We start from the raw sequence: 23,411 nt of genomic DNA on the forward strand, positions 1-23,411 counted from the left end.
TCTATCAGTCATTACTGTGATTTTGTCCGCAAGAAACATTTAGTATAAATGCACAATACCAGCAGAAAATGGTCAGATGTTTCTTATTTCGGATTACTCTTTCAAGCACAGAATATTGTTCTTTTGAGGTTCAGTCCTATGCAGGATTCAATGTAGACTGCCCAAACTACCTTCTCAGAAATAACTGAGTAAATATGCAAAAAATGTGTGAAAGAGATTCACATATTACACATTACTAGTGAATAATGATGTATTTAGGTTGGGATTATTAATGAAACAATTTCCAGAACATGATTTGGAAGTAGTCCATGATTGTAGACCCAACTTCATGATTGTCTGAGAAAATTAAAACTTTATTTTATCACAACAGTTTATGTACATTATTATCAGTGAGATAATATTCATATCTGTTATCATTAGTTTTTCCAATCAGTATTTTTATACAGCCGCAATATGCTTTTTAAAGCAGTGTGAAAGGTGGGGATTTATGAAACTTAACAAGGTTGTTGCTGGTCATCGATATATCAGATAATCCCATAGATGATCCAAAGAAAACACAACAGACGTTTTGCTACACATGTAATGTAAAGGTATATTTATTGTTCTACTTAACTGTCACACATTATGTTAAAATCTTTGAAAGAAAGTAACAAATTTCATAAATGTGATGAGAGGTGACATTTAGGCTTGGATTAGCAACACCACGCAATCCTGAACATATGTTAGGAGCAGTCCATGAATAAGGACTAAACTTTCCCATTTAGAGTAATTGTTTTAAAAATTCATTACAGTTGTCTACTGAGGATGTTATCGATTACACAGTTTTTCAGATTGATAATCATTAAAAATTATTCCCATCGAAAATATTTCAGATTGATCATTTCAGCCAGCCCCACCCCATGCAGCTATGCTGGATTGTCTAGGTAGTCTATATATTTGGCTGTTATACACATGACATGTGTTTGAGGTTCAGCATGCATGTATATCAAATCTTCATTGTGCATCTGTTCATACATTCATATATAACAAGACAGACCGAGTATAAAGGCACCAGAGTTTATTGCAAGGATCTATTGAAAGCATCGATCGAAAGAATATGTTATAATAGAACATACATGAATAACCATACACAAATATTGTCATACCATGTAATCTTTCAAGTTTTCAAAATATGCATACATCTTGGAGGACACACTGCCCTGTAAACAACAACTATATGGGTGATAAAATGATACCTTGCATTCAAAGGGTTGCTCTATGTGATATTCTGAGGGATTTTGGTTTATGTGGTTGAAAATTGAAATGGAGAGATTATTATTTTATTAGATACGTTCTTGATTCACCACACCGCTTATCTTATCTAATGATTCATAGTTCTTCATTGGAAATGTTCCATTTCGCCAGTAGTTGGGTTTGGGTCACTGACAAAAAATATTCGTTCTAGCATTACTATGCACCCCTTCTGTGACATTTGCTTGATTTGAAGGATACTCACTCACTCACTCACTCACAGTCCCCGAATCATATTATTTTCCACCCATCCTTCATGTAATGCCAATGCTTTAAATGAAGCAAGTCCAAACTGTCCCCGGGTTCTAAATATCCCACCTTCCTTATGCTTCTTTTCATTTTAAATGAAGCTCTTTGTTTTTAATGGAATGGTATATTTTCAGAGACTAAATGTTATTTTAAGAGCAAACCGTATAATGCAGACCATTCTCTGATCTCTTGTCTCACAACATAATGAACACCATCAGTAGAAAATAAAACATAATATAATCCACATACAAACAAAAAAATTAATCTGAATCTTAGACATGAAGTCATAGCTTAAATAAATAAATATAATCAAAGAAATCAAAATAAGATCAATATGCACTGGCCTCAGTCTTAGGTACTGAGTCAAAACAGGACTAACTAACAAAGCGGTTTTGAGCAGTAGAGCTGAACTGGATATTGGCGCAGTACAAATATATAATAACTGAAGGCAGACAAAATATAAATGAATGATTACACATGAGCTTCATAATAACATAAATCATATAGAAAATGAATGTCTGAAAAGGACCATTTACGTCACAGATTGTGTACTAGGGGACATAATTTCCTATGCTAATAACTTCACAGTTTGTGCTGGTAGACACAGGTTACAAGTGTTCCTGGTTATCTCATTAAAACATTAATCAAGGTATTTATCAATCCAAGAACATTCTAAAAGATGCATGCAATGAATCATTCTTGGTATATATAAAATTATTTCATACCATTTATGTGTTTGGTTCGTGGAAGCCAAAAGGTAACTGATCTATTTCATGCCTCACACAGTATGGAAGACAGTTGTATTTAATTCCCTGCTGTCAGTCAGAGCAAAAATGGAAGTTGGACATCTTTTTTGTCAAGTGTTGGTTCAAATATAACCGTGAACTGTATACTGTTAGTCAATGTCTCTTGAAATTAGTTTATCTTGTCAGTATAAGAGCACTCAAATAAATTGGGGACATTACGATCTTACATGAATATCAGTTAAAGGTTGAACACCGCAGTATACAGGGCCAGGTAATCCAGTGACAGCATTGCAGTGACAACACTAATAACAACTGAGCTTTGCACATTGTCCGGTCACTACATGGCTGAAACAATGCTGATACATACTGTATTATATATACGAAATACTTAGTAATTCAGGCGTGATTACAAGGGGGCATTCATAATGTTATGACTGCTCACACCTTGACATAGGCTTACAAATTGTAGTGCTAGGGACACTAAGGTCTGGTCTCAGGTAAGTATACATGAGCAAAGATAACGTAACATTAGATGTCCTTTCAGAAATATAATACTACACTGCCTTTTAATTTGCCATACCAATATAAGACAAAATCTGTTTTTAAAAAGCCACCAAACAGTATTTTACATGCAACAGAAGACATTTCCAAGGTCATCCATCTCTACCAAAAGCATTGTGCATTGTACAGAAGCAAGTAGATAATGCTGCTAAGTGATACCTTAAAGGCAAAAATCCATTTCACAATACCAACTAAGCAAATAGTGATGATGCCAGATGAACATCACATGAACAAGTCTGTGGCAAAGCAAATATTCTGTCACAGTAACCCTTTTGGCATCTTACCCAGCCAAAAAATGGTCACAGCTTCACTGCTGTGACCTGAGGTCTATCAACAATAATCATTCTGTATCCAGAATTTTTGGTATAACTTGAAATTTATCCTCATTCCTCATTTCAAACCCAGAAATGTTCTCAGATCTTCAACCATGTCCTTTTTGGACTTTGGAATAAAGCAAACCCTCAGCTGGAACTTTCTTTCCCCTATCTGATATTTTCGGAAATGACTGAAGAGACTTAAAAGGTCCAACTTGACAATGGATGATCTTGTATCAGGGAGCTGAGCTCTGAGAATTGCATATACCTTCTTCCAGAGGTCTTGACCAAGGCCTTGGGTCTCATGTCTTGTTGAGGGTATTGGATAAGCAGCCTCTGTCACTGTAAGATTCTTTTGTGGACTTCCAGCAGATGATGAAGAATAAGGTCTCTCTTTATCAAAACCTCTGGTCAGATTATCTGTTGAACTTTGCAATTCTGCGCTTGAAGCAGCCTTGGAATTCATTCCGTCGCTGGAATGAATGTTCCCTTTTTCGTCTGATAGGTTGCATTCGTCAAGGCTATCCTTCATCATATCTTTGAGAAAGTTTTTCTGATTCGTGTATCTGAACTTCTCTGTGACCACATGATCAGTTCGTTTTTTCTGCACATAGGTTTTTACCTCAAGACGTTGCAAGATCTTCTGATACCTCGAAGGATGGTCTTTCTGGAGCTGTGTCACCATTGCACTAGCAGTTTCCATTGTCCTAACTTCTGACTTGTCCCTTGCTGCCAAAACATACACGATCTCTCGTTCTTTAAAGAGCCTCATGAATCCCTCTTTTGTCATCTCACTTAGCTTTGATTTCATTGCACGTTGGTTCTTTTCCATTCCTTTTTTCTTTTCTAGTTCAACAAGGGTGGGTTGAGATTTTCTACCTGCTTTCTGTGTTTTCTCTCCCGTGAAGCGATCCCACATTTCATCAAGAATAGTTTTGGTCATGTGACTAGTCAGTGCCCTGAATAGAATATCTGCAGAGTTTCGAATCTGAGATGCGACGACTCTTGTGTTGTTTTCAAACCCTTCCTTGACATGGATGATGTACGTGTGTGTCTGATTGTACATGATTATATCAAACATTTCTATGTTGTTTATGAGCATTCGGTCTCCAACTATTAATCCAGTCTGTAAAGGCGTTACTGTCAAGCTCATTAGTTTGTCCAAAAGGATGTAAGTGTCATTATACATACCTTCCGTCAGAGGAGTGCACATTCTGAGAAATATTTGTAGACATAATTTCAATGGATCTTCATAATCTCTTGTTTCATATGAGCACACTATGCTACCTTCAACATCATCAACTTCTCCAACTTCTCCAACAGATCTCAAGAGCTGTTTGGTTTCCTTTAGGTCCACGACCACCTCCTTGTTGGAGAAATAAGTCAGAAACTCACGAAGAGAATCCAAGGAAAATCTCTTTGTTGTCAGTTCGACAGATGCTTCCCCTGCCTGTGAATAAACCCAAGGCAATGGCATAACATATGCAGAGCTGATGGTTTGCTCTTCCATGACAGAGTTGAAATTGTCATCCAGCACTTGGAAATATTCCAGTTTTATTTTTAGCCATTTCCCACACCAAAAGTAGTAAGGTTTAGAGGGAGAAGATGCAAAGTTTGACTGGATGAAGCTGGTGATTGGTTTCTTTGTGCATAGCTTTCCATCAGCAATGCGCAGAGACATCTTTACATCAGTATGCAGCATCTTTCCAGAAATCTCATTTGATGAGACATGGTTTCTTAAGGCCTGTATGACATCTCTGAAGTTTGGTTGACTCTCTTTCCATGTTCTTATGGGAGACCTCTTTGATTTTGTGTCTAGGAAAAGCCTATACTCACTTACTTTCAACCAGAGATTCAGATCATCACAAGACAGTTGGATGTTGTCTTCAGATTTGTTTTTCAGACATCTGTTGATTCTTCTGTACAAGTTTTCTTGAAGTATCGCAATTGTATCCCTGTGGCGTTCTTCCTGCATCAACTCAAACATTGTAAATGTTTCGTCATCTTCTTCAACAGTTTGACTGGAATCCAATTGATATGTAGGCTCATTTCTGTCAATTTTTGCAAAATGGGAAATTATTTTCTGCATGATATATATGTTTGGAAATCTTGTCATAACCTCAACACAAAGTTGTTTAACTGCAATTGATGGGCGTTTGGTTTTCCAAGTGTCACAAAACTCGAGGATTGATGATGTCTTTTTTGGCTTAGCAATGTACTTGTGGACAACCACGTCAATGACATCCCAAATGTTGATGGTTCCTCCTCTGTCTGGAATGTATTGCTTCCTGACTTGTGACGTGTCTCCTGTCACATTCCTCATATCCAGCTGAATGGTTGTTGGCTCCAGAAGTCGTCTTGCCATCTTCTTTGGAAATTCTGGGCAGCTTTTCTGATCCACATGTAAGTAAACCGTGCCTGACACAGCAACAAATATTTCTGGACCATCTGTATCTCTGTAGAAAAAAATCAAATGACCTATTCTTTGATTTACATGTTGGAAATGCCTTGGTTCTATAATACTCTCAATGGCTGGCAAAATCTGACTATGTATGGGTGTTGTGCACTCAAACAGCTTAACATGAAAGCCAGATTCGTGTTCTGCTAATCTGTCAGTCACACATTTTTTCAAAGTCAGCTCCTTCACTGTTGCCTTCAGAACAGCTTTAGCTGGATCCAGAACTGATTGTTGCATTGCACCATGTTCATTGTTGTCCCCGTCTGTTGATTGTGATTCATTGGTATTAGGGACACCTTCAGGTAGGACACTCTCGATCTGGACATCAGATGCCGGCACGTGTGGATTTATGGGTCCTTCTGTGCCCCTTCTCGGCGTTTGTAATGTAATGTTTGAAATGATCTCCTCTGCTGTCTTGTCTTTGTCTTTCTTGTTGATATATATTTTTGAAATGCGGAGTCTGGGGAATGAAACACTTTGTTCATTTCCATCACCGGTGGAGCTACCATCTATCTCTGGGGAGATTTCAGTTTCATCCAGCTCCAAACTTGATGTCTGGAGATCACTTTCATGTTGGCTGTTCTGAAAAAAAATGTTTACAATGGTCATATATTTAGTCATGAATTTTGTAACCCTGTTACCTGATACATGTCCATCTCACAGTGCCATGTATCAGGTAAAGGGTACGTTAAGTGAATAATAACCATTGCTTTGGTCGGTTTACTCGCAGGAAGGTGACTTTTTGGGTGTGTAAGCATGGGCTGTTTTTCGTTTTCGACTTCATGTGAAAAGGTTGGACATTTGCAACAATGGCTTTGGATTTTTATACAAGAATCCTTATTCCAGAGGAAGGCGACAACCTCAGGACAAGTTCATTTTATTTTTATTGTATTTATTAAATATTTCACTTCTTAATTCTGATAGTAACTTCCTTCTTAATCATTAACATATGTTCATAAAGTGTCCAAAATGTCATCTAACAAGCTAATCATCGCATCATGGAAAACACGTCTCTAAAACAGTATACAAAGTTCATTTGCACTGTCCCCAATCATTAAAATATTTACAAAGTATCATCTAACATGCTAATATAGTTTAGGAACATGGTAATCATGTGACAATAACTATGACATTGTATTAAAAATATATTATATATATTACAGGTATGGGAACACCCCAGAATCTCATAGTCATGTATACACTTAATGTGATTTGGTACTTCTAAGGTGAATGCAACGTTTTGTGGGTTGAATAGGCACCTTAGTCAGCATCTTAGGGCTGACGTGAAGCAACTGACTCGATATTCGTTGATTTAATTTAATCATATTTTATTCACAAATGTGAACGGGGTTTGAGTGAAATGAAACATTGTCAAAAACAGTGAAAATAAAAGGGTGCTGCGACAAACAAGCATCATGTTAAATTCAAACGCCCAAACGTAATTGACATGGTACATGTGCAAGACAGACTTCCTAAGCAGCTTGTGCCAACGTGTCCTTTAATACATCTACAGATAGTATTAAAGCTCCACAGTGTCTTCTACATGCCACAGTGCAAACATGGGCACATGTCAGAAGCAGCGCCATTGCATGGTTACAAGAGAGTGAATCCGAAAGAAGCGTTGTTTGCCGTCCACAAGTGTTGTGCCCCCCTCTGTACTTCACAGAGCGAGGGATAGATTCGGAAAAGAAACTATTCACGAAATCGGTTTCAGTATGAACGATCCAAGAACTGTTCACGTACAAATTTAGTCGCCACCCGTACGTTAATCCCGCCCTTACATAAATATTACTGTAACAACGCTAACATCAAAGAGTACCGTGTTTCGCCTTCGTGCAAATAACCAAAAATAAAAAGTTGTCTTCCTGCGAAGACACCCCTTGGTCTCACTGGTAGTGGAAGGCATTTCTGGGAACGCAATGGCTGATCTTGCTGCCAGTGCAGCACTCAAGAAATCTGGGGCACCACTTCTTATTCCACACACTGATTATACAGCTACCATTATATCTTACAGTATGGTTCAAAATTATTGAGAATAGCTAAAGCATTTCATATTATTAAACGAGAACAAATCAGATAAAATTGAATGTATTGTGAAAGTGAACTGACCTTTTCATGTTGTGTAGGTAACAATTTAATATTTTATCAAGTCTCCTTGAGCTTCACGGCACAGTCTAAGACGGGTAGGCATACTTCCTATCAGAGAGGTTAGTGTCTCGTGAGTTATGCTGTCCCAGTATCGGACCACTTCTCTCTTCATGTCTTCAATTTTTGTCAACCCCTTTTGATTCACACATTCCTTCATCATCCCCCAAATGTTCTCAATGGGATTTAAGTCAGGACTATATGCAGGAAATGGTAATGCAGTCACATTTTTCTCCTGAAACCACTGCTTGGCATGTTTTGCGGTGTGTTTAGGATCATTATCTTGCTGCAAAATCCAGTCATTTCCATAAAACACATGTGCACTTGGAAGGAGAAAATTATCTAATATGTTAGTGTAGCGTTGACTTGTCAGATTTCCCTCAAACACACACAGCGGGGTCGTTCCTAATAAGGATATCCCTCCCTTTGGGCTGTATTTAGGTCGTCGATACAACGGTGCTGACGCAGACTTTGTCCATATTTTCACATTATTGGGATATACCCATATTGAGCTTTCATCAGTAAAAATCACATTTTCCCAGTCAAAGTTTTCATGTGCCAAACACCACTCAACACGCCTGTCTTTATGTTCTTGTTTCATGAGAGGAGAAGGAATTCCAGTCTATTTCTCCCATCCAAGATCAATCACATTTCTTCTAACTGTAGATTTTGATACAACTGTTCTATCCCCTTTCTATCATTTCATACCTGATGTTGGAGATGCTTGCCCTTTGCTTTTTAGACGCTAAAATTCCCAGCCGGACGTGATCTGAGAAGTCCAATTTTCTGGGTCTCCCTGCTCATTTCTGGTGCCCAAAATCCTTTCCCTCTTTAAAATTCTTCCTAATCCTATACACAGTAGAAAGAGGAGTTCCTGTTCTCTCTGCCAATGTATTTACATCATCAATTCCTTGATTACACAACTCAAAAATCAACCTTCTTTTATCTTCAGCAGACATTGTTGACAGTGCTGAGGAAAATGACGTCTGCTACAAATTCAGGGGAGGTAACTCTAATTGTACTATACTCAGTAGGCCAAGATGAGTTACCTCCCTTATACCATTACTTAGTTTTAAGTATCAGTGAATCAGTTGAGGTGTTAGGATAGCTCAAAGTAAGAAGAAAAATTCTCAATAATTATGAACCAGACTATATATCCGTCATATGATGCAAAAGGAACAGTTCACCTAAGTGGGTATAAATAAATTACATGCAATTAAACCATATACCGGTTACACCATTGGGCTGTCAGTCCAGATTTGGAGAGGCCATTGTACGACGATGTAATATTTATTGAAAGGCGAAGATCCTCCGTTTTGCATCCCTAGTGATGAAGACCCATGAAGGTCCCGGGGTAGAATAGGCCTTCAGCAACCCATGCTTGCCATAGAAGGCGACTCAGCTTGTCGTAAGAGGCGACTAACGGGATCGAGTGGTCAGACTCGCTGACTTGGTTGACACATGTCATCGGTTCCCAGTTGCGCAGATCTATGCTCATGTTGTTGATCACTGGATTGTCTGGTCCAAACTCGATTATATACAGACCGCCGCCATATAGCTGGAGTATTGCTGGACCAGACAATCCCGGGTCTGGTATGTTCGAACTTCTGGGACCGTACCACAGTAGAGGAACTTGAACAATACCTCCACCAACACGCACTAAATCACATGAGCATGGTTTGAAATTAAATGAGTAAGTACAACGGCCACAGATATGAGTGCAGTAAGAGACAGTAACTCAGCAGAGACCGTAGATGGTTTCTGAGTGTCTGATTTAACAATTGGTGTGGAATCAGGGCATGACTCACATAATACTATTTTATCAGAACGTTTTGGGGAATACTAGGTACAATGTAACAATCAATTGTAACGGAACATATTGCAGATTTCTTACTCGTTTATACACATAACAAAAGATACAATACTTAAGAAGTGACCCGCAGAATAGGTCTTCAGCAACCCATGCTTGCCGTATGAGGCAACTAAAGGGATCGGGTGGTCAGGCTCACTGACATGGTTGACACGTCATCGGTTCCCAAATGTGCAGATCGATGTTCATGTTGTTGGTACATGGATTTTCTGGTCCAAACACGATTATTTACAGACCGCCGCCATATGGCTGGAATACTGCTGAGTGCGGCGTAAAACTAAACTCACTCACTCACTCACTCACTTAAGGGGTAAAACAGTTTCAAGGGAAAAATCACCAATGTTGCCTGCAGTCTAAGCGATTTTTAACTGAAGTGTCAGCCTGGTGCAGACAATTAAGGCATGTTTTATCAATAAATGACCGGCGAAACACGTTAGGATGCTACGGCACTATATCAGAATGTGACCAGGGAACACGGAACAAAACGAATGTAAGTTTTTTTTAACATCAAAGTTTCTGGGTAGAAGCATTAGGTGCATGCGTTCCAAGACACGAATCGTAAATTCATCAGCCGACAACGCTAAAGGTGTCATTGTCAGCACAGGTGTTACAGAAATATACCCTAGGTACCTTTCTGTACACAGAAAGGTGCCCTAGCCCAGGTAAACGTACAGAAACGTACACGGTACCCTAAACGGCAGACGAGTCCACTTTCCTCAAGCCGAAACTCAAACGGGTTAGTGGTATTGTTCCAGATCGCCAGATTTCGGGTGCTTTCTGGACATCAAAAATCGTATTATTCATTTTGTACTTGACGCTGATGGACCAACAACATGAACATCGATCTGCACAACTGGGAACCGATGACATGTGTCAGCCAAGTCAGCGATCACTTCAGCGTCAACGACAGATCGAAGAGCTTGCCCGCTTTTCCAAACCGGACGAGCAGCTACCGCTCCGTCGCCTTGCCCAAATGCACAACGAAATAATGGTCAAGTCGACGAAGTGATGACTGCTTCAAATACGTGGAGCAACACAGAGAAGAATTTGTAGTTTTCCGAATGAAATTAAATGAAATTTCCGTCAGCCGCCATTTTGAGCGACCACAGCCATCGCCGTAAAATCGCGAGCAGACGATTGGTGCTTTGGATCACACCCGTAGTTTCAAATCATTGATGGAGGGATTTCTTGGGGGAAGATGAATGGGCAGTCATGCCATGACGGAAGTATCATTGGGGACAGAATCGTGAAATCAGATGCAAACTATGCAGATTCGCAGATTCATCGTCGTTTCCTCGGTCTAAATCCAAGCTTCTTTATGCCACAAAGACTCGATAAATATTCACAAATAACCTTAATTTTTAATTTCGGCAACGAAAACATGTAATCCACAATTATAACGCAAAAAAATTTATCTAGACCAAATATGATTTAACTTTTACACTCAATGACAACAAATCAGAATGCAGGAATTACAATCGTAACAATAGAAATTTATGTATGTAAACTTAAATTCAAACCTATATTTCAACAAGAGGTTTACAGTTAGTGAGTTAAAATTTTACGTCACATCAGCAATATACGTCATATCTAAAGTGTATGTAATTAGAATTAACCAAATTATGAATTACCTGTGGTTCTGCAGGTGTCCTGGCTGAGTCCCCTTCTCCTGAAACAGAATCGAGACCATAAATAACTTAACTTTGAATTTATGGTGAGAGGGGTAGCTGGTGTCCAGCAGTATTCTGTAATAGCAATACCTAACTGATTTAAACAGGTAACAGTTACAATTCTCTGTAATGCATAACTCTTAGATAAGCCTTTAACGGTGACCACAGGCTGAGATAGAAATACAATATTTTTCGAAATATGCCACTGGGCACCAGGCAGATACTTGTGTGCCTTTTGTTTTTCCACCTCACATTCCATGTGCGTATTTTTAAGCATGCACTGAATAACCTCGTGAATTTGCTTCCCACGGATGCATTTTTAATTTTCATAGTCGAGAAAGTCAAGGTTTGCAGAAAAAGAAAAATGTAGAAATTTCAATTTCAATTTTAATTTTGCTTAGTATGTCTGTGTAAAGATGGACGTTCAGTACATACCAGACAATGGAGCGGAACATTGGCGACTGGATGGTTGACTCATGTTACTGACTCAATCGTCCTCCCTGAAACACAATGTAAAAGATGACGCACCTGAGTGAGTAAATGAGTGAGTGCGAGACACCAGAAATGGTCTCCATGGTGTGGGGAATCGAACCCGGGTCTTTCGTGTTAAGAGCGGTCACGAACGGATACAGTGCCGCCCCAGAAACACCTGAGTGAGTGGGTTTAGTTTTACGCTGCATTCCAGCAATATCACGGCGGGGGATGCCAGAAAATGGACTTCACACATCGTACCCATGTGGGAAATCGAACCTGGGTCTTCGGCCTGACGAGCGAACGCTCTAACCACTAGGCTACCCCATCACCCCAGAAACACCTGAACAAGTAGGTGGTGGGTTGTAGATTGTTTTGCTCTGTCTGGTCTAAACTGGACTACTCAAACACTGTCATGCAATCTCCATATTGCACGTGGTTAATCGAAAAATATATGGCATGCAAAAGGTATTCTACCAGCGGTAATGCAGGATGATAAGCACGCTCGTTGATGGATCGGTGGTGTGATTCAGTAGTTGAAGCGTTCGCTCTTTACGCTGAAGGCCCTGGATTGATTTCCCACATGGGAACAATGTGTGATGCCCGTTTCTGGTTTTCCCCAGCCGTGGTAATGCTGGGCTATAGGTAAATGTTGCTTCAGACAGACTCACTCGCTCTCTCACTCATGTTTACAAGTTACGAAGCTGTTGTGGAAGGCACAACGCATAAGTGGCTCTGGCTGTGTTGAAGTCAAAAGGCGGCAGATGACATTCAGCCGTCCCCGATTGTTGGCTCCGGGTTTGTCCAAAGTCAGTGAGAAAATATGACTTTGACACTTGTAGCAATAATCAAGCTCTATCAAGGAAGGAGACACCAGCATTAGCTCCGAAAATTGCATCCATGTGTAGAATCGAACCTTAACGAGCGAACGGTTTAACCGCTAGACTACCCGCCAATTTCACCGTCACACTAAGGGTACCGTAGTGACTTACGATCACCATAATAATTTGTTAAAGGAGACCAAGACAGTCATGTGATGGACCTGAATTCAAAGACACAACAGCGCGTGAACAAAGTTTGTTGATATAAAAACTGAATTACGTCTGGTGTGTACAACCGAGACAGTACTCCGTCTTGGCTGCTGAAAGAATCGTCAAATACTGCAAACGCTCAGTATAAGGAAAGAAGCTCCAATAACATGCTTTGTTCCGGCAAGCGCTGAATAAAGCAAAAATAGCACACCACCCTTTGTGTCACAGCCACAAATTCATCGGTCCCAAAACAAGAACACTGCTTTTCGTGTTATATCTTGTATTTAAAAATGGCGGGATTCGGTTTTACCGGTGTCAAGTTCCGCCAAAGTATTATCGTGGAGATAATTCCAACCACCTTAACACTAGTATAACTTCAAAATACTAACAGTCCAGTCAATTTTATGAGGGTGGATAAATATTATTTCCTGCAATATCTTAGTTTCATCACTCTTGTTATGTTGCATCAGATTAGTAACAGTAGTAGGTTACTTCCCTTTGACCAGGATTTTGTCACATTAGGTTTTATGAAATTACCTCCCTTTGATTATTTTCCTCAGCGGTACTTTTTTCGTTTGTGTGTTTTGGGGGGTTTCTTTCCTTTTTTATTTATTTATATTTCAGCGGATGTATTTAAACGTTAGGGGGTACAGTTATTGCGGTTGACAAGCGACCCCGGCCATGTATTACTGGCTGATAATCTGATTACATAGGGTGTAACACAGGCGCTTGTATTGCTGAAAATAATACGTCCAGGCTTGTTGGACTCAGGACGTATTATTTTCAGCAATACAAGCCCCTGTGGGGTGTGAGTACTCTTTACTTACATCTAGAGTACAGTTATTTTACATTTGTGTGCCCATTATGGTAATATTAGTGTAATTTAAAGTGATTTTATCTATCGGTAAAACTTAACATGTTAATCTATATATAGGTTCAATTGCTATTTGCTTGCCTTTAATATGAACATATTCAGATTTACTCTGTAAAGTTATTCAAATATTTTAGTATTAATTTGTATAAGACGCATGATTATGTTTGTTTGTAATTGATAGGTTTAGTGTCAGGAAATGTACGTTCTTAATTTGTGTGTATGTTTTACTCAGGTTACAATAGAGATAAATTTTACGAAGAAACTTTTTTAATTTCGTCAATTTATGTTATTGTAAATGGAGGTTTGTAGTTAAGATATATGTCACTTTTCTGTCACTTTATTGTGTATATTATCCTATCTGCTTCATGTTATAAGTCACAGAACTTGTCAAACCGCTTTGAAATAAGATATAGGATTTGTATGATCTATAATGTGCGAAATAAGACATAGGATTTATGGAACTTCAAAGTAAATCAGACTTTTGTTTTGTTTTCTGCCCTTTACTAAATAAATGACCAGTGTAATAAACTACGACACGGACAAGTAGTTTGCGTTGGATCTATTCACATCACAACCTTGTCACCCCTATACAATGGGTGATGCCATAATTGACTTCCAGGAAATGCCTTCACTCGAGGCATGTCATGATTCAAGCGTATATTCGGCTCGCTATTCGCGATCACAAGAACAGAATGTTGCTGACCTTTATCAGGTGAATATCCAGGTAAAAATTGGTTTTCAGTATCCCCATGCTTGTCGTAAGAAGTGACCATTGGGATCGGGTCGCCAGGCTCGCAGACTTCGGTGACATATGTTATTGTTGATGATCACTGGATTGCCTGGTCCAGATAAATTATATAAGTATCAAAGAGTGAGTAAGTTTAGTTTTACGCCACACTCAGCAATATTCCAACTATATGGCGGCGGTCTGTAAACAACATGAGCATCGATCTGCGCAACTGGGAACCGATGACGTGTCAACCAAGTCAGCGAGTCTGACCACCCGATGCCGTTAGTCGCCTCTTACGACAAGCGCAGTCACCTTATGTGGCAAGCATGGGTTGCTGAAGGCCTATTCTAACCCGGGATATTTACGGGTCTAAGTATCAAAGAACGCCGCCATATAGTTGGAATATGCGACGTTTAACAACAAACCAGCCAGCCAAACTAATTTTCAAAAAGGCGTCTTTTAACTTTAAATCAGAAAAAAACAAGCATTTCGGGGGCAAGCATGAGTTGCTGGAGACTAATCTATCTCGGATTTTCACGGGAACTTCACGAACGAGACTCACTGACGTTGCTGAGAAAGCCCTCAAGCGAGTTTCCCGGTTTACATTCACTCGTGTCATAAATGTGGTCACTATAAGGCCGAAATATTGCCGCAATACAATAAATTGTAACTCATCCCAATAAATATGGCATTGCACTAGACGTCGCTAGCATTCCCTGTTTCTTATCTGAGTCTTCTCTCTGTGAATCATGTCTATGATAGACTTGAATATATATTATAGAAATCAATGACTTAGCCAACTGAATTACTGCTATTACTATTTGTATACAAATGTATTATTTTGCCAGATGTCGAATAAACAATAATACAGAGTAGCTGCCATGGAAACAATGTGCAGGCACGTATGGACAGTGTATTGTGTGGCTAGTTCTTTAATTAACTCAAATACGTCACTGGTACATGAGCTACGATGTCAAATCATAAAAAGAAAATTTACAAGATGGACAAATGGGAAAAAAGTAAATGGTAATTACAACAAAAACCAAACATATTGTGATATAATAAAATATATACAGTAACACAACACAATTAAAGACATTGTCTTAATGATGTACAATATACATACAATAACAATCAATGATCATACAAGAAAAGCGAATCATGAGGTTAGTAAAATAATATTTTTGACTTTTTTTATTGATTGTTTATTTCTTAGATATTCATAGTAGATATACGGGTTTTTTTTAAAAAAATGTATCTAGATTTAGGCCAAAGAAAGTAATTATGCTTAATCCGCTGCAGCGGATGTTGATTCAGAGCCTCACGCCTCAGTAGAGCCTGGTAGTGAGAGACTCGTCATATCACCGACAGCGGGGAGTTACAAAAATGACAGACACGTTCTTCTCTCGGTATTGACCGTGCTTAGTGATGGGTAAAATAACACTCTTACCTGTAGAAGAGATTAAATGAAATCCAACAATTCGTCACAAAGATGTGATATCACCCGTCGTTGTAACACTTTTGTCCACTTCGACGTCTCGCTCTGCAAAGGTGGATTTAATTGAAAAATCGCGTGTATATATAGTGAAAGGCGATTCCATTATACCCGTATGGAATTCAAGTATTAGATAAAGTGTATTTCATGACATTTTCATCGGTGAATTACACCTATTAAACATCTTAGAGATAATTAATTCCCTATAATACGTTCTAGCGTTACAGAAAACTTTATTTACCTCGTATGGTAATAAGTAGTGGAAGACACTTGTAGCTCTCACCCCTATTGGGAAACAAAATGGTCTCGTCCAATATTCGACAGGTAGCCTTAAAGGGGCACTGATGCGGAGCGAATAATGTTTCTCACCAACGGTCTAATTACGAAACCAAACCGCAAATTGGTCAGCGCCCGCTCCTTGGACCGTGACGGACAAAGGAACTGGGCTCCTGTCCATATTAGCAGAATTTCTTCACCTAAACAGTCGGGAGGCCGGATGCCCATCATATGCCATTTGTTTTAAAATATCCATGGCATTCCTTGTCTGATCGTAACCAAATATCCCAACAGTGTAGGTCTTTTCGTATGCTTCGATGGTATAGTTATTGATCCAGTTTGATCCTATTTCAGTGTTTTTAACCTGATATTTCATCATGTTACATGAAAATATGATGTGTACAGGCACGTAGCCATTTGTTTCAGTACGGAAGATTACAAAGCTTTATATTTAGGTAGTTTTGAGTGTTGGTTCAGCTGTGATAGCAAATATCCTACGTACATTTTGGTAGCTATGGTAGCTACAATGGTTTATTATTTATGATAATAAAAACACACAGTTGATTTATTTGAATTCGTAAACAAAAACCGATGACTTTGCCTTTGGTAGAGAAAATTTTCTTACGTAAAAAAACCCTATTCACCTATTTACCCAAGTACACAGCAAATGCCTGTGTGTATTCCTTATGTAACGAAATTCCCTTGGTATCCTCAAAACAGTTTCGGCTCATAAGTGTTTTCAGGCTGCATGCGACACAGAGATTACATCTTCCTTGCTGTAACTAGCGTTTGATGGTGTAAACCTACACGTGTTATTTGTCATCATTCTGTGGATGGTCAATTCATGAATTTATAACAGGTATAATTAGTAGCAACACCACTTCGGTTACTCAACAAAGGTTCCCATTTGGCATTTCTCCTGTCTGGAGTAAATACTCAACATTATAAATTAAGGTCTGTAATGGCAAATGTATTGTATGTTATGTAATATGTGTATGTAAGTGATGCAAGAGGGTTTATCAGCTGAGTTACAAAAACAAACATCGATCAAAGGATTAACCGATAACTCACTGATTGATTAATTACTTTTATCTTCTAGTGGATTTGTCAAAAGGCAGTGTGTGTAGATGACTACAGCCTGTCGTAAAGTGTAAGTGCAAAAACAACATCCTCCCTTCAAAGAATTAACCACCCTTGCGTTGATTGATTGATTGCTCATTATTGGTTAACTAAATTACTTAGAATAGTGAACATCATACAATTAGTTGCCAGGTGTGCTATCTTGGGAGACCAATGAGAGGTTTATCTGGTTTTCACCAACGAAAGACGTGAAACGATGTGTTACTTTTTCGCAAATGAGACAGTTGTAAGACACGCGACATAGAGCAGGATTATTTACCAGCTGCAGATGAATGGAATACGATTTATTTTACGTGGATATTGATGGATACATTCCTGAACAAGGTAGTAACACGACATCGTTGCTATAAAATTAGTCTGTTTTACATTCATTTTTTTGCATTTTGTATTAATTTATTTGTTGTAGCATTCAGAAGAATCTGCATGACAGAAAAACACACTAGATCGCGTATGTGTGTGAAATAGGATCCACATTGGCATTCTATGCAATGTATATGTTGCTGTTATGTTAGAAATTTACTGTGAGTATAAGCAGATCGTGTGTTCTTTTATTAATTTTCAGAATCATACAAGTATGACAATAAACTAACTAGGGTTATGAGACAAAATATAGAGACGTACATTGGCTTCGTTATTTTTCCGTCCTAATAGTTTTTTTTTACCATTTCTACCACTGACAGATGATTAACCTTCAAAGTGTTGCATTTGTTTTCATAATACATTTGTAATGAAGTAAAATGACTTCACCTCAGTTGATCTGTCTATAATTAAACTATCAATTGCGCTTACGGACTGCGCAGCAGAGGTCTCGAACCAGTCACGAATTCTGGGATATCATCCGGGTACTGACGGGAGAAAAACAATAACAAAGGTTTACACCAGTCCACGGAAATTGCTCCGCATCAGTGCCCCTTTAATTCATCGATAGAAGCGACAAGATTTGTGTTGTACGAGCCCTACTGTATAAGTAATCGAACTATCCTGCTCTTTCATCTCAATAAGAATATGGTAATAATCTCTTCCTAATAAATCAGAGATGTTAATTATACGATTATTATGCGGATATATTATTCAGGAAAATTTAGATCTGCACATCCTTGCAGAGAGGTTTCAAAATGGCGGGTGCTGTTGTCTGACCTGCATGTTGTGTGACGTCACAACCTGTCATCTGGTTTGAAATTGTGAATATTTAGCTACTTTCTACGGTTAATGGTCTAATCTGAGTGGATATATAAACAATACTGGTGAAATAAGTGAGAAAATGCTGTAGGATGAACCAAATATGTAGTAATTTGATTTTGTTTGTTTTTTTGTTTTTTACAGTTCGCATAGCTTCAAGTTACATTAAGCCTAACACAAGATCCCTTGTTTGATCGTGTCTCCGTAAAATATACCTCTTATCTTTTATTCATGACTATATATCATATAGTAATCGTTGTTAATATTATCCCGATGTCTGTTGTATTATGTGAATAAACTACCTAGATAAACATATATATTTAAATAACTTCATTCTCAGCAGAGAGGTTTAAAGCGCCCCCACCTCGCCTGACCTACATTCACTCAAGCTCAGTGTTTTCACAGCTTAGCCGCTTCCTTTAGAAAATTAGGCTGACGAGTAGTCTCTGAAATGAAGATAATTTACTGAGAAAAGTTCATAGTAAAAAACATGTAATATAATGAAATGGAGCCCTGAGACTTCCTGAAGCTAGGGGAATCTGGACTTGCCACAGTTTCTAGACTTGCATGGGTTTTCTTGGATATATTTGCTTCAGGGTCTGTACGACAGAATCAGAAAATGTGTCTGCCGGAGTGACTGGATCAGGTATGTGTATGGGTGACTGAGTTTGATTGTTTGAGGACTGTAATTGTTTCAAGCAGCTCAGTGGAGGTGGGGGGTGGGGTGGTAAGAATGAAGCTTGGGAATCAATAGAGACATGAGACGGTTTTATTAAGTCTGTCGAATTTTATCGAATCTGTCCATTCACAAAGTCAATTCGTCATCCACAACTACTAAAATCGAATATTCCTGATATTTAAAAGGGCATGTTTTACTTGAATTCGGATTTAATTTATCAGAGTGAGATATCAAAATGGAAGTATTCAGACTAAGGGTGTGGCGAAAGACAGAATTGAATGACGAGTCTATTTTGAACAGAATACACCGCCATACAGGGATTGCACTTTCTCAGTACTTTAAGTACGTACAGATTCTACTACTTATGTTTATGTGAGTCCAATCGGGGATTCGAACCCACACTCTCAGGGTACTAGTCTACTCCTAATGTTTATGACCCAACGAATTGAGTTTCCTTTCCCCATGACGCTTAGTCTTCATCGAGGATTGTCTGTATTTAGAAAATACATGTATATTACAAGCAAATATAATGCTCAAAATACAGTTCAAGAGACTAATAATCTAATAAACATCCCATACCTGTTGGTCTAAGTGTGTCAACCCCGCACCTCTGCCACACGCCATACAAACTGCAGCAACTTTTAAATCTAATTCATTCAAAATTGAACGGGTGTGATCTGTAGCGTTCATTTCCATGAAATGACTTGTTTAAGCTCAAGCAGTGCAAACGTGCAGTAGATTACAGTGAAATGAACTGTAAAATATACCCCAAGACTTTAATTAAATAATCTTGAATTTGAGTAATATTAGTCACGTATTTCCATAACTTCTTTTCGGGACATTCACAGATGGCTAACCTATGCATTCATGTGAAATCGCGTTGCTAAAGACGATCGTTTTGAAGTCGTTTTCTGGTCACTATTGAAAGATCTTAGCAACAGAGTCAAACAGTCAAACTGGAAACTGTGTGTTTATCTCCTAGACATGACTATAGACATAACTATCACCCTTTCGTTGTAATTCATAAATGGATGACTTTTTGTAACCTTTATCAAGTGAACTGACTTAAGGAAGTCAAACGTGTGTTGTCAAAGATGCGTTTCACAGCAAACACAAACAAACGTAGACACGTGCGAGAATTGGTCTTCAGCAACCAGTGCTTGTCGTCAGGTGAGGCGACTAACGGGATCGGGTGCTCAGATTCGCTGACTTCATTGACATGTCACCGTATCGCGAAGATCAACGCGTATACTGTTGATCACGGGATTGTCTGGTCCACACTCGATCATTTACAGACCGCCGCCATATAGCTGGTGTTCTGCTGACTGCGATGTTTAACAACGAAGCAACTGACCAACCACAGGAAATACCAGTCAACAAGACGGGCTTCGGCCATATGTTATTTTATTTATTTCATTTTATATTGTGCTTAGTGTGAATTATTTAAACTTAGTAAGAAATATTGCAATTTTATAAGCTGTGCACAGCGTTCTCTAATGTAACTCAGCTAGTGGGTGGGTCAGTTAAAGTGGAAAACTTACTGATATAAAAAAATCATTTATGAATATCACCAAATCGCCACAACTTTGAAAACGTGAATCAAAATTGAACTAAATCGAATTCCTGGCGTCAAAATACTTTGAACTTTGAATATACCAGTGTGTGTGTTCGATATAAAATCGCACTGCTATTTGTATATTTGATCAAAAACAATGAATTGGGACATTGTCTCATGTAATCGACAGTAGTGGCTAACATAACCATATTTTTCCTGTATTATCACGGTGTCAGTTATAGTGGATTGCATGTGGATGGATAATCCTCAACTTATCAGTATGAAATATTTATCAGTACTAAACAAAAATCACATAAAATGTAAAACATAACTTATATGAACTGAATCGAATCAAAGTACTTTGAATGTAACCAAAATTCTATATTCGATATCATTGTAGATTTGATCTAAAATTAATTTGAAATTGGTAAATATTTTATATCATATAATCGAATAGTGATAGCTATAAATGAATTATTGACATCATCAGAAGCAATAACTATAACTAAAGGACGGCCGATTCTGTATCATTCAAGACCGACTCCGCCGTAATTCCCACATTAATCCACATAAATGAGTTTATGACGACCAAGATAGGCAGAATTTCTTCCTGAAGAGAGCCATTGAAAGAAACTCGAGTCTTATTTCTATCTTAAAAGATGTTTCGTTATCAATCAACCGGCATTTCCTTTCATGTCCCCACATTACTCTTGACATACATTCGGACTACCTTAAAAAGTTGACTGTCGAGTTTCATTCTTCCAGTTATCGCTGTAGCGCAGCTGTAATCAAGAACACCATGAAGATGTGGAGACACCAGCAGGTCTTCTAGAGGTGTTTACAAAGGGTATTATTGTATTTTCTTCTAAAGTTTCAACCTCAACTTTCTCACAATTTCGGATCTATTCGGAAAAACCCGATTATAATTCGTGGAAATACACAGGGGAAGTAACTTAAACTCTAACATCATAACGTCGTTTCCATGGTGCATCAGTAGGGGCATAATCCACGATTCCACGATGCCAGTCTAAGTAAACACCCCATCACTGAGTCTAACAAAACCTAGTAGAAGGTCACGTCAAGTAACCTTGAACGACCAATGACCGTTAACCAATCAGACAACGGCTACTATTTAGGGATTGGAGGGACTTTCAAAATATTCAGGTCACTGACACAGTACTCTCCACAAACAAAAATCCGCATGTAACACAATTATTTGAAGTGCAGTGTATAGGCGCTTTGGGCTTTCTGTTGACATGGTTACCATTAGCTAATATTTCCACACGATGACATCCTTGAATATTGCAAAAACACCATTTTCAGCGACTGTTTACTCACCGTTGTCATGGTTGTACGTACGCCGCGTGCATCACCCGAAAGCGAGCGTACGCTAAATAGCATTCGGAATCGTTCAGGTACGAACCTTTTCGAGATAAAAAGTTCAAAAGGTATGTGCGAATGTCCACTTTCGCGATTTGGTAAGCTGTATTCTGACTGGTCAATCTCAAGGGTTACCTGACGCGACCTCCCATGAGGTTTTGTTAGACTCAGTAGTGGAGTGTAACGCAAAGTATTGAGGATACGTTTACTTAGACTGGGGCATAAACTTTCAATATTTCAAGTTTTCATATGTCCCCATTTTTATTCCAATTGTAACACATCATTTACGCCAAGAACTTAAAAGGGAAGACTAAAATTCAGGAGAATTTAATTTTTATTAAGCCACAAAAATCAGAATCCTAAGATGAAACACGTACAGCTAAGCGTACATTGAAATGCCATAAATACATTTGAGAATCTCCAAACACAAAACATCAACTAACGCCATCCTATATGACCGTAGAAATAGATTATTATTTAAAACGGTCGTTAGTAGAACGGTACAGAAATAGCACATCGGTACCGTAGCTTACCTACACCGAGTTAACGTTACCGCCTGTTGAAACGGGGCTTTGATGTAGCCTCGTGGTTAAACCGTTCGCTCGGTACACCGAGGACCGGATTCGATTCCCTGTATGGATACAATTTGTTAAGCCCATTTCTGACGCTTCCGTCGTGACACTGCTCCAATATTGATAAGGAGCATATAAAACTAAACACACCCGCTCAGATGTTGAAACAAGCGGTTGAAATTTGCGGTTAGCTTACGATACTTTCTGCTGATCTGCAACGTACACGTTTTCACACATGTAGCAAGAATATGGTATAAAAAAATCCAATTTATCAACATACAAAAAAATCACAAAAATTTGGAATCATAAAATTATCATGAACTGTGAATTTAGAATATAACAAAATTCGGATGTTCGATGGATTGAGACAAACAGTTTCTTATGACACTAATTGTTTTTAGATTAAAACATATACTTCTGATATTGAATGTTTCGACAAATGTGGCAAGAATCCAATTTCAAGGACATCTCAAACCTTCTGCATGAAGGCAATACGGTACAATATTCCAAACACGTAACATTATAAATCGAGTCACAGAGGGTAGAGGATACGTTCACACACCTTTCTCTCAAATGCTGTATCCGACCCCGCATTAATTTTAACCTCCGTATAGGTTTAGTTTGTTTCGGTATACGTTGGTCTGGGGTGTTTTTATTTGTGAAACATATTTCTTGCACGTCCGTCATGCAGCTTTAACATAGCAAAATACCGTCGAATAACATGCA

General features: G+C 38.5%; 1 protein-coding gene across 3 annotated transcripts; it reads right to left on the reverse strand.

Moving 5' to 3' along the window:
• Nucleotides 1-1,048: 1,048 nt before the first annotated feature.
• LOC137295961 (uncharacterized) lies at nt 1,049-21,657 on the reverse strand. 3 transcript variants are annotated; one of them, XM_067827563.1, is made up of 5 exons: nt 15,860-15,962; nt 14,383-14,518; nt 11,739-11,803; nt 11,265-11,302; nt 1,049-6,200 (listed from the first exon to the last, which is right to left on the reverse strand). In XM_067827563.1, the coding sequence occupies exons 3-5, from the start codon at nt 11,779-11,781 to the stop codon at nt 3,237-3,239; spliced, it is 3,045 nt and encodes a 1,014-aa protein (XP_067683664.1). In that variant the 5' UTR covers nt 11,782-11,803; nt 14,383-14,518; nt 15,860-15,962; the 3' UTR covers nt 1,049-3,236. The 3 variants fall into 3 exon arrangements, with proteins under 3 accessions (XP_067683664.1, XP_067683663.1, XP_067683665.1); XM_067827562.1 differs by lacking the exons at nt 14,383-14,518; nt 15,860-15,962 and adding an exon at nt 21,464-21,657; XM_067827564.1 differs by lacking the exon at nt 14,383-14,518.
• Nucleotides 21,658-23,411: the final 1,754 nt, after the last annotated feature.

Source organism: Haliotis asinina, chromosome 9, assembly GCF_037392515.1.
Source record: "Haliotis asinina isolate JCU_RB_2024 chromosome 9, JCU_Hal_asi_v2, whole genome shotgun sequence".
NCBI classification, from domain to species: Eukaryota; Metazoa; Mollusca; class Gastropoda; order Lepetellida; family Haliotidae; genus Haliotis; species Haliotis asinina.

Excerpts from the sequence above, each read along its gene's own strand:
- LOC137295961 (XM_067827562.1), bottom strand. The coding sequence starts at position 11,781 with ATGAGTCAACCATCCAGTCGCCAATGTTCCGCTCCATTGTCTG. Across the intron at positions 11,303-11,738 it reads ATGTTCCGCTCCATTGTCTG|GAGAAGGGGACTCAGCCAGG; the intron begins GTATGTACTGAA and ends ATTCTGTTTCAG. Across the intron at positions 6,201-11,264 it reads GGACACCTGCAGAACCACAG|AACAGCCAACATGAAAGTGA; the intron begins GTAATTCATAAT and ends ATTTTTTTTCAG.